General features: G+C 34.0%; 1 protein-coding gene across 1 annotated transcript in view; it reads left to right on the top strand.

Annotated features, from left to right (window-relative positions):
- The window catches only part of ACAD11 (acyl-CoA dehydrogenase family, member 11), a 118,368-nt gene that overhangs the window by 14,541 nt on the left and 91,638 nt on the right, over positions 1 to 12,189 (top strand). The window contains exons 5-9 of the mRNA XM_012663299.1: positions 423 to 587; positions 8,056 to 8,197; positions 8,564 to 8,685; positions 10,376 to 10,482; positions 11,482 to 11,608. Coding sequence (XP_012518753.1) covers positions 423 to 587; positions 8,056 to 8,197; positions 8,564 to 8,685; positions 10,376 to 10,482; positions 11,482 to 11,608 — 663 coding nt within the window. The remainder of the gene's footprint in view (positions 1 to 422; positions 588 to 8,055; positions 8,198 to 8,563; positions 8,686 to 10,375; positions 10,483 to 11,481; positions 11,609 to 12,189) is intronic.

Below are 12,189 nucleotides of genomic sequence, written 5' to 3'. Positions count from 1 at the left end.
TTCTTCTAGACCCCATATTCTCTTTTTCAGGGTCACTTGTTTCTTGTGACCCCTTCCAGAAATTCTCTGTGCCTATTTGTGTGTGCGTGTATGTGCGTGTGTATGCAATCTTTTTGTTTTTTTCTTCCACAAAACAGTTGCTAAATAAAGACTAGAACACACATCTCCTGATGCCTACGCCAGTATTTTTTTCCTGATAAAAAACTAGGTAAGTAAAGTAGAACTAGATGGAAGAGAGACTTAAATGTTTACATTTTTAGGCTGATATTGTTTTAGGCTGACAAAAGTATCACTGACATTGATCTTAAGCAATTAGGAATAAAACACAATTTGATATAATTGAATTTTGTTTTAGTTTTAGAAGTGCTGGGGCTTACATTCCACTTTCTGCTCTGTCATTTTCCTTATTTAAATATCTTTAGGTATCAACCTGGACAAAGCAATATCAAGCTGCAGCTCATCAGCACATCCCTGCCATGGAACAGCTATCTGAGTGGCTAATGAAAAACTTGCCAGCTAATGACAATGAAGAGAATTTGATTCACGGAGATTTCAAGCTAGATAACATAGTTTTCCACCCTAAAGAGGTACCGTAAGCCATGTTTACAATAAATTGGGTAGATCCGATTTGAGACACAGGTACTAAGAAGATGTTCCTCCCAGAGCTTTGAAGGAGCCCAACCCATCTCCATTCTTTCCCTACAGCTCAGGACTGTCTTCACCACTCACAACTTTTAGAAATGAGTCCGGCAGATTTTCTAGCATGGGTAGCTGCCTACCTTTAAAGCTGGTTCTAATCCTAAGTGGTATCTGATTTACTGCTTAAGGACTTGGGAATTTTACTTGCATGTTGCTGTTTTCTCCAAAGAAATTTTTTATCTGCTACTTAAAATATATAGCTTACCTATGTTCTTGCTCTTTCTTCTGGTTCATTTACATCTCTTTGTTTTTTCTTGTCCTGTGTCATAAAGAATTTTTAATTTATTATAAGCTCAGAGAAGACAATTCCAAAAGCCTCTTTTGAGGCTCCAAAAGAATTACATTAGATTAATGTAACCTTGCTCTGTGTAAATGTACACAGTGTTCTCTTTATAAAGAGTACAAACAAATAAAAGCTGTAACCCTCCACTAAGCACAGACAGTGAGGTCTAGGATTAGAGTATAGGCGGAATGAGGAAACTACTTCAGTTCTCTCATTAACTGTATGCCTTTGGGCAAGCTACTTGGCACTTAGTATTCCTACATAAATGAGAAAGATTTCCAGTTCCCTGAATTCTGCTTCTTAGAGGAGGATTTTCTAGGTCCATTAATTTTCTCAGGATGCTAAGATGTTTTAGGGCAGGAAGAGCTATTCTATGTCTATGTGTTAAGCTTCTGGATTTCATGTTTTTTCCCTATAGGAAAAGGCCAGGGGGGAAATACCATTATAAATTACATTGTTGTCGTAATTCGAGGTAGTATAAATCAATTGAAAGTCCAAAAATAATATAAAGATATTTGAGCACATTTATCAGCAAGACAGAAAATTTGTCATGGAAAAGTCAATTTGGATAGTAAAATTAAATATATGTAATTATACGTGTGTGCGTGTATCTGTAACCCTTTGTTAATGGCACTGATGAATTCGGATTTGTAACTTTGTTAATTATGTACCTTTCGATTGGAAAAATTGAATAATGCTTATTTATAACCTGGAAAAATTATAAAAGTGTATACCTCAAAACATAGCAGGATCTGGCCTATATTTGATCTATATCATTTGATTCATTAATATTTTAGATGCCTACCTTTGAATAAGTCTGTTCTATATCCATAGTACTTTTCTATTCTTAAGCAAACAAGGAAAAATCCAGACCTAGATCTCCTAATGGATTATATGTTGTTTACCGAGATGTTTAATTTGTAGGATTAGCCATAATATGCTGAAAGTAATGGTAAACTCCAGTAAGTACCAAACTATTTTCCCATTTATATTAATCTCATATTTTAAAAATATTTCTTACAGGATTAAAATTGTTAAACAGGTATCATTTTCCTTCAGACAAGCAGAATATTCAATAGTTTGGGAGAGACATTTTTAAAAAAAGAAACAATAGATAAAGGCACAGCTTTTAGTTATTCAGCTGTGATAACTAATTTGTTAACATTTATAATTATCTTTTAATGTTTTAGGGCCATATAGTAGTTAGTTAAATGTTTTCTACTTTATACCCAATAATCTTATTATTAGTTAAATCAAATTTAATCTATTTGTGCCTCCTATAAATATTGTAACTAACTGTTCACAGAAAGTAACATGTGGTTGGCAGAATTCAAGTCAACTATCATTTATTCATTACAATTATGTACTCTGATACATGGGATTGGAAAGGAAATACACCTCCTAATGAGCTCAAAATACAGATAGAGGGAAAAGGTATCAGGTAACAGCAATTAAACAATATATACCCAGGTGCTGATGTATATCATACAAAGTGAACTTCAAGAGCAGAGAAAGAAGAACAGATATCCGCTGTGGACTGGCACTAAGAGCTACCAAACTTTAAAGTTTAATTTTAGTTAATAGTATATATTTTCTACCTCTTTTAAAAAATTTTTATCAGGTAACAGCAATTAAACAATATATACCCAGGTGCTGATGTATATCATACAAAGTGAACTTCAAGAGCAGAGAAAGAAGAACAGATATCCGTTGTGGACTGGCACTAAGAGCTACCAAACTTTAAAGTTTAATTTTAGTTAATAGTATATATTTTCTACCTCTTTTAAAAAATTTTTACAAGCAAATAGGAAATGTGTGTGTGTGTGTGTGTGTTTCATAAGGTCACTCAACAAATTGCAGCCAGCCTCTGGGTTATAACAAGTTGAATATATGTATTTATGTGCTTACCTGTATATATGCCTAGGGATATGCTTGAAAGCTTTTTTTTCTTTGAGGTTAAAGATTATGTCTTTATTTTTTCTTTGTCTCTAGAGTCTATATAGTAGATGCTCAGTAAATGAGAGCCTACTAGACTAGTGACTGTATCTTATTCATCTTTAGATAGCAGGTGTTTACATGATTCTCAATGAATCTATGTTGAAGGGATTGATTTTAGTTAATTATTCACTTAGTAATTATTTTCATCTCAAACATTATGCTTAATTTTCATTCCCTAGCAGTGTGACCTTAAAGAAAATTACTTAACTGCTCTCTGTGCCTCAGTTTTTATTTTAACTTTTTCTTTTCTTTTCTTTTTTTTTGAGACAGGGTCCCACTCTGTTGCCTGGGCTAGAGTACAGTGGTGCCATCATAGCTCACTGCACCCTCCAGCTCCTGGGCTCAAACAATCCTCCTGCCTTAGCCTCCTGAGTAGCTGTGACTATAGGTGTGCACCACCATGCCAGCTAATTTTTTAAATTTCTGGTGGAAACGAGAAATGAGAATTATGTTGCCCAGGCTGATCTCAAACTCCTGGGCTCAGGTGATCCCCTCGCTTCAGCCTCCCAAAGTGCTAGGATTACAGGTGTGACCTACCTTACCTGGCCTAACTTTTTCTTTTGAAATAATTACAGACTCAGAAGAAATTGTAAATATAGTACAGTACAGAGAACTCCTGTGTACCCATCATCCAGATTCCCCAAAATGGATCTTATGCAACTGTAGTATATCATCATAGCCAGGAAATTGACATTGTATGCCTTTTGAATTGAAAACAAATCCCAAAATTTCAGAGTTGCTGGCATCTAAAATGAAGTAGTCAATATGGAGCAATTAGCTGGTATTTGGCACACAGCTCAACTTATTTTAATTATCCACTCTTTTCCATTCTTTTTCCCTTTGTTTTTCTATTCTACTTTTCTAAAACTGCCTATCAAACTCTATTCTTCAGAAAAAATATTAAGGTATAAGTAAATCTTTCATAATATGTACTAAAACTTAAACAGTTGTTGTAGGGAATGGAATTGTAGGAGACTTACAACAGTACATTCTGTAATGTTTAAGGTTTGAGGATTTGGGGGTTTTGTTTTTTAAAACAACAACATGTTTTATTTTTATCATCAGAAAACACAACAATTGAGAAAGAAACAAAAACAATTTTAAATGACAAACCTTCCAGGAATGTGTGGAGTAAGCCAGTAAAGCATTACTAAAAGTGGTATGGCACAACAAAAGCATGTATTACTCAGTTTCACAATCCCTGTTTATTTCCAGTTACTTATTTGAAAAGCATTTGAAGCATGTTTGAGCGAGTATTTCAGTAGTATAACATGCTCACTGCAATGTTTAAAAGAAATCCAGTTTTCGTGGAAAATGCTGATTTTTCAAATATAAATCTTACTGGTGGAGAAATGTTTTAAGATTTTGGAGTTTAATGAAAAAGTCTGCGTATTGTCATTTGAACTTAAAAAACAAATATATTTAATTAGAAACATCCACTGGAATGGATCCACTTCAGTAATCTAGAAATTGATTTTTTTTGCATTATACCTCCCCTGTGATGCTGCAAATTTTGTGGTTCTTACTTTAGAATCCATGAGCCCTTATGACTTCATCTGACTTTTTATCCTTCACAGCCACATGGTCGTGATCTGTCATTTCAAAAACTACCTTCTTTAGTATCAATTTAATTAACAATTTTTTTGACTCTGGATGTGTGCAAGCGATATATGAATTTTGAAGTTCCCTGACCTTAGGATACTTATTATTCCATAATCTTCTCACTCCTTGACTTTACACAATTTCCAGCCCTAAACTTGCTGCATATTTTTGCTGCAGAATAAAGTCATGATATCAGGTGAACTGGGTCTGGGACACATTTATGTTGTGTAATTTCATCTAGGCCGTGACTTCCTCTCTTAGTAAAACCTGTAACCTGTGACTTTTTTTTTTTTAAATGGCTTTTTTTTCAAATGGCTTCTCAAACTGTCAAGTTTCTTGTCCCATCTAGACTTCCACTCTCAGCATATGGTCTTGCCTTCTACTTGACTCATTTTTGTCCTTTTAGTCACTTTCCAGTACAGGCTACTTTCTAGAGATTACATGGTCCTTGAAGTTCTCTTGATATCGTCGAAGACATTTCAGCCCTCTATACAATATCCCCTTCATGCAGATTAATGGGTGATATTTTTCTTCAGCCTCATTGCCAAGAAAAGTTGTCCCTCTTAAGCAGCTGGTTTGTTTTTAATCTATATACACTCTGAAGACTGTGATTAATCATGCTTCACACTTTATTTTGTCTGCTAAAACACTCAGAGCAAATTTTACTACCCACACTAACAATTACATAGGACCTATGACATTCAATTTTATGTAATAACCTTGTTCTTAGCTTCATCATATTATTAAAAATTCTATTTTTTTCCCTACCTACTTTATCTGCTATTTGTCCTGTTGGATTGCATATGTTTCTTTTGTTTTGAATGGTAATACACATAAATAGAATTCAGTAGTGTAAAAAGCATGCATAGAAAAATAAACCTCTCTCTATAGAAGATAATCAACAAAACTAAAAGCTTTCAATTGTGCTGAGGTTTCAGAAAAACTGTTAGAAATCATTTTATTAATAAGTTCTTTAGCTGAGCATGGTAGCTGAAACCTGTAATCCTAGCACTTTGGGAGGCGGTGGCAGGAGGATTGCTTGAGGCCAGGAGTTCAAGACCAACCTAAGCAACATACTGAGACCCCATCTCTACAAAAAATAGAAAAGTTAGCTGGGTATGATGGCATGCACCTGTAGTCCCAGCTACTCAGAAGGCTGAGGCAGGAGAATCGCTTGAGCCCAGGAGTTTGAGGTTGTAGTGACCTATGATAAGGCTACTGCATTCTAGTCTGGTGACAGACCAAGACTCTGTCTCCTAAAAAAAAAAAAGTTCTTTAGCAGTAGCAAGGTGAACTGGTAAATGTTTATCTCAACCACTAGGCGTTATATTGAGCTTTTTATAGCTCTGAACACAAACAGTTGTAAACAGAACTCTAATAAACTATTACTAATTAACTTATACTAATTGACACAATTTGACTAGCCATCAACTTTTCTCACTGGCCATTGTTATATAGCTTTGTGTAATTAAAAATGTTTCAAATATCTTGAAACAACTCCAGAGAAGTTTCCTAACTTTCATGAAAAAAACAATAATAAACATTTCTAGCATCAGGAAGGGTCTCATATTCTTTTCTTAGGATGTTGAAAGCATAGATGACAAATAGAATGGTATAAGAGAAATGTATCTTTTTTATATAGTTTAACAAATCTACCTTGTGTAGTAATTTATAATATAATATAACCACAGCAATAAAAGGTCTTATAAAGTCAAGTCATGGAGAAGGGAGTGATCAATTTTTCCCACAGTAATAATAGCAAATTTTGGTTATCTACTATATGCCAGGCTTTGTACATATTCATCAAATACATACATATTGGCCACCTACTATGTGCTAGAAACTGGTAAACAAAACATACATGCTACTTGACCTCATTTAGTCTTCACAGTAACTCTCTGTAAGAGGTATATATTATAGCTGAGAAAATTCAAGATCAGAGAGGTTAACTAACTTGTTCAGAGTTACACAGCCAGTGAATGGTAGAGCTAGGATTTTAATATTTGTCTGTCTGATTCCAAATCCCACATTTTCCCACAAAGCTACAGTAACATGTATTAATATAAATTTGCCAGAGGAGCAAGGGAGTACAAGCACATACAAAGTTATATGAAGGCATGAAACCCAGTAACTCCCATCATCCAAACGGGCTTTGCTGTTTTATCTGGCTTGAGTAACGTGCCTAGATTATTGCTGCAGCCTCCTCACTGACTCCCCTGCAGGCTATTCAAAACATAGCAGCTAGAGCGACTCTCTTAAAATATAGCTCATATCATGTCATTCCTCTATACCGAACCCTCTAATGGAGGTTCCCCTCCCTGCACCTCATCCCTCCTACCTAAATCCCTTGAAGTGAACCTCAGCCATTGCTATCAGTTTGGTACATATCCTTTCAACTTTAAATATTCATCTATAACCTTTTTCTTTTCTTTTTTTTGAGACAGAGTCTCACTCTGTTGCCCGGGCTAGAGTGAGTGCCGTGGCATCAGCCTAGCTCACAGCAACCTCAAACTCCTGGGCTCAAGCGATCCTCCTGCCTCAGCCTCCTGAGTAGCTGGGACTACAGGCATGCACCACCATGCCCGGTGATGCATGGTGCATTTTTTTCCTATATATATTTTTGGTTGTCCAGATAATTTCTTTCTATTTTTTAGTAGAGACAGGGTCTCGCTCTTGCTCAGGCTGGTCTCGAACTCCTGAGCTCAAACAATCCACCACCCACCTCGGCCTCCTGGAGTGCTAGGATTACAGGCCTGAGCCACCATGCCCCGCCTATAACCTTTTTCTTTAAACAAAAATAGGATCATACTGTACATATTGTTCTGCAAATTACTTTTTTCCCTTGTATTTATAGTTTAATGTCCTGTGTTCTTAACATAAAGAGATATATTCCCTTAATACGTGTTGTTACAAAGTATTAATAGAATGAGGAAAGCTCTCTGTTTTATTGGTTTCAAATTACATAATATTGTTTTATCATGTTACTGTATTTTATATTGGTACAGCAAACAGTATCTTTATAACAATTAGGATTTTTATCTATAGCATGAAATAATTTACTTTAAAAAGTACTATTGACAAAATAGTATAATATTTGTTATGTAGTTAGATTTTTCACAAAGCAAATGCTTAATTATATATGGCATAGCATGTATTATTGAAGTATAAGTAATAATTATAACAATTTCTTCTTTACCACAGTTATTCCCAGTTGAGAAGTTTTGATTGTTTTTGCCTCTGCTCTTTAGTAGAGATATTAGGCTGTGTAAAGTAAAAAGCAGGATTGATGGCCAGTGAGGGCACCAGAGGACTTGACCCTGAAATGTGCCACTGCCAGTAAAGATCGCAAACTACGGCCTGAGATTGACTTTTGATGGGAAGCATAATTTTGAATGTATTCTAGTTAACTTATTTCTTTATTATAGTTGTTTTGAATTTTAATATGTTAAAGACCTCTTTATTTTTAATTACAGACTCGAGTTATAGCCGTACTGGATTGGGAGCTTTCAACTATTGGTCATCCTTTGTCAGACCTAGCTTATCTTGCCCTGTTCTACTTTTGGCCAAGGACAATTCCAGTGATAAATCAACGTTTCTGTATTCAAGAAAACACAGGTACAAAAACAATGTCTAAAGGCTATAAAGATAAAATTGTCTTTATTATCTTCATAATTAAAAATATGTAATCTTGAAATTTTAGATAATAGTTTTTATTTGTTTCTTGAAAATATTTCTAGTTCATTTTATGTTTTATTAATTTTTCTGAACTTAGCATTCTACTTTTAGTAACTTATGACAAAATGTAATCCTTTATATATAATGTTCTTTTGGGAATCAAGATTTAGAACATGTTTTGTTGCATGCATTAATGGCTATTACATTCTATTTTACATATATATGCTATATTGTAAAATTCGAAATATTCACTATAACTTATTAATATATCAGCACATATAGTAATATTATGTGCTGTTTTTATAGGGATACCATCGATGGAAGAACTGATTTCAATATATTGCCGCTGTAGGGGAATTAATTCTGTTCTTCCTAACTGGAATTTCTTTCTTGCCCTTTCACATTTCAAAATGGCTGGAATAGCACAGGTAACTATTTTAAATGTGTGTTTAACCATTATTTACTAATGTCCTGTTGACAATATTCTCTGGTCTTTAGGGTTTTTACGTTCTTTATTCTTAGATTATTTTGCTTTTCATAATGATAAATATTGGACATGAATAAAATATAAATCCAGAATTTACAGAATAGGAATTTGACAAGGAAAAATTTAACTAGCAAAATGTGTTATCACTTTTTGTATAATAAACTTACAAGATGAGGGAGGGAGAGAGAAAGATATAATGACAAAAAAAGAGAAGCGTGTGAGGATTGGTCATTTCCTGAATATCCAATATAAGAAAAAGCTAAAATGTTTTTATGATCTCTGCTTCAGACTATAAAACCATTTATCAACCAGGACTGATGACGAGGGAAGAATTATCTTTGTATTTCCCAGAGGCTAGCTTTGCACCTATTATAATGTAGTCTCCTAATATGTTTTTGAGTAGGGAGATAAGTAAATTTTTCATTTTCTAGTAGTCATATTTATGTGATTAATTTTGAGGAAATTGGGCATAATTTAGTGTTTTTCTAATTATATTTTAATCTAAATGAATGCCATTGTCTTTATACTAATCTAGTTTTCAGGCACTTTGAATCTTGGGGGTTTAAGAAATTAAGGTGCTTTATCAGTGGAAAGGGAATTTAGGGGAAGAACAGGTAAATAAGAGATTTTAGAAACAAAAAAAGAATGGAAAGAAGTATTGAGGGAAATTATGGTTATTTTTCTCTGTCCTTAGAGTTCATACTATCCATGAAAAACTGAAATATCTTCTAGAAAATATTTGTGTTACATCTCATCCTATATTCTCTAAGAGTTGGTCATGTTCAATAAAATGGTTTTCTCAAAATTGGAACGTCTGTGTATCTGTCAGTTTCCGCAAATTAGATACCAAATAGGCTTTAAACTTAATATGGCTTTTCATTTCAAATAAAAGTTTGACTTGGGTTATGATTGAAATTAAAATGTACATTATAAACTATATGTACATAGTATTGTACATGTAGTTGCCTTAAAGATGGTCATAAATATTCCATTCGAATTGGAAATATGAAATTGGAAATTTTACAGTGTTTTATTGCATAAAGAATTATATAAAGAAGATACAGTAATGGAATTCGGTTGTTTGTGTTTGGGGGAGAGGAGAGAGTTGGAAGTATAGAAATGGAAAATTATAAAAGAAACACTGATTATATCCAACTAACACTGTTAAAAAGAGATAGTTTTATCTATATTAAGGGCCAAAAATAGTAGATAAAATATTCTTAGAGGTCATCTCATTGTCTTCTCTTTGGTTTTATAGTTGTTGATGTTATTTGGTTTCTTTAGATTTTTCTCCCAGTATGAAGAGAGGGCAATGATCTTTAGAAAGGATGTAACTTACGGATTTGGTATCTTTGGCAACTGCTGAGATCATTTTTAAGTTTAGTTTGATTATAAGTTACAATTCTGCTAGGATGAGAGTGTGTTAACTATATGATATGAGTATGACTCCTTAGTTTTGAGGAGTATAATTACTCCTGCATGTAAATTAATACCATTGGTAGTCTGATTTACATCTTAGTACTCTGTGAGTTTGGTGTCCTACATAACTGAGAAACTGTGAAAAGATTGATTCAATAGTTGAAGGACAGTTTTCAATGAATTTTAATTGCTTTATGTTAATTTACTTATAGGGAGTATATAGCAGATATCTTCTGGGAAATAATTCATCCGAGAATAGCTTTCTATTTGCCAATATGGTGCAACCTCTGGCAGAAACTGGATTACAACTCTCAAAAAGGTGAGGAAAACATTACTTGGCTAACTCAGAGTCTTTATTAGGTATGTGAAGGTTGTAAACTTTGGAGGAGTAGGAATTATTTTTATTGCTTACACCAGGATTGCTGCTGCCAATCACAATAGTTTTTTGGTAAATCTCTTACATGCCTAAAAACAAATTGACCTAAAATATGAAGAAAATCCTCATGTTTGTGATTAAAAGTATTTTTTGTTACTTGAATGTGTAAATTTTTAAAGATATAGATAAAACTCTCAAATTTTTCCTTCTAATATTTGTTACATATACCTACTTAAAATTTTGTACTATATAAGATGATTTATTACTTTAGAAATATTACTCTCTTCCACTGTCACATTTCATGAAATTTTGTAAGCATCTTTGAAATCCATGTCTACATCATTGGAGCACTTTTTGAGACATCTAACACACTTCGCCAGAGTCACATTCCCATTACTTACTGAACGCATGTGTGATGCTGTCCCCAGAAATACTGCTTAAGCCCTGAGAACCCATGGCATAATGTTTTGTACAATGCATCTTACAGCTGGGTATCTGTGATCTCTACAACATTAACAACCAACTCTTGTGCTTCATAATGACCTCTAAAGGTCGTCTTTACCATGACATTCAGCAGTTGTATTTTGGAGGCATGTACTAAGAAAATGATTACATCTGTGTTCAATTTCTTTGCTTCCTCTTTTAGAAATTCTGACAGATGACATCAATAAGGATTCGAAAATAGCATTGCTTGAGGTGATGCCAGTCTCATATGTTTTTCCCAAATAGTGCTTTTAGCATTAAAATTTAATGTTCAAAATAAAGGGATTCTGTAATTCAGCCCATAATATGAAAGACTTGAAAAAACATCCAAAATATGGCAACTCCTCCTGAGGGATATTTTTGGGGAATAGGGGAGACTTCACATTATATTCAAAAATATGTAATAATGATTTGGGACATCTTTCTAAGCTTTTTTCCTCTTTTTTTTCTTTTATAAAGAACTTTCAATACTGCATTACCACAGACTGATACTACCAGACAGTTGTTTATACAGACAAGGAAAGGCCAGGAACTTCTTGCTAAGGTGAAGCAGTTCATGAAACAACACATCGTTCCAGCTGAAAAGGTAAGTATTGTATAAACAAACAGAATGTATTTGTGCTAAAGGACTATTGATGACTACTTCTGTTATTTCTGCTTATAGGAACTCCATGGTGTCATTTTCTTTACAGTCAATCCTTACCCCAATTCTCTTTACCTTAGCACTGAGCCACTATCAAACCTGAGCCTGAAAAACTCCAAGTTTTGAAAATGTGCCAAGGGGATGCACAGATAATTCTGTGAAATTAAAATAAGGCCGAAGGGAATTAACAGTTTGTTAAGGTGGGAACCTAAATATATTAGAGTAAAACACTACTTTGGGGGCCTTTCCCTAAAGGCAGTGACCCTCAGCTTTATATGTATTCCCCTTTGAGAATTTAATAAGAACTATAAACTACACAGGATGGATGTACCCAGAAAATTTTACATACTATTTCAAGCTGTTCACAAGCATTATCATCCCTCTCCCTTTCAAGCTACTATTTTAAGGTATTAAGTTTCAGTTAGTTTACTGAGGCAACATGGAACATTCATTCATTCAGTTAAGAAATAATTGGCCGGGCGCAGTGGCTCATGCCTGTAATCCTAGCACTCTGGGAGGCCAAG

This window comes from Propithecus coquereli, unplaced genomic scaffold (assembly GCF_000956105.1).
Source record: "Propithecus coquereli isolate 6110/MARCELLA unplaced genomic scaffold, Pcoq_1.0 Scaffold12, whole genome shotgun sequence".
NCBI lineage: Eukaryota > Metazoa > Chordata > Mammalia > Primates > Indriidae > Propithecus > Propithecus coquereli.
The sequence above is the reverse complement of the archived record's forward strand: the minus strand, read 5'-3'. Positions and strand labels throughout refer to the sequence as shown.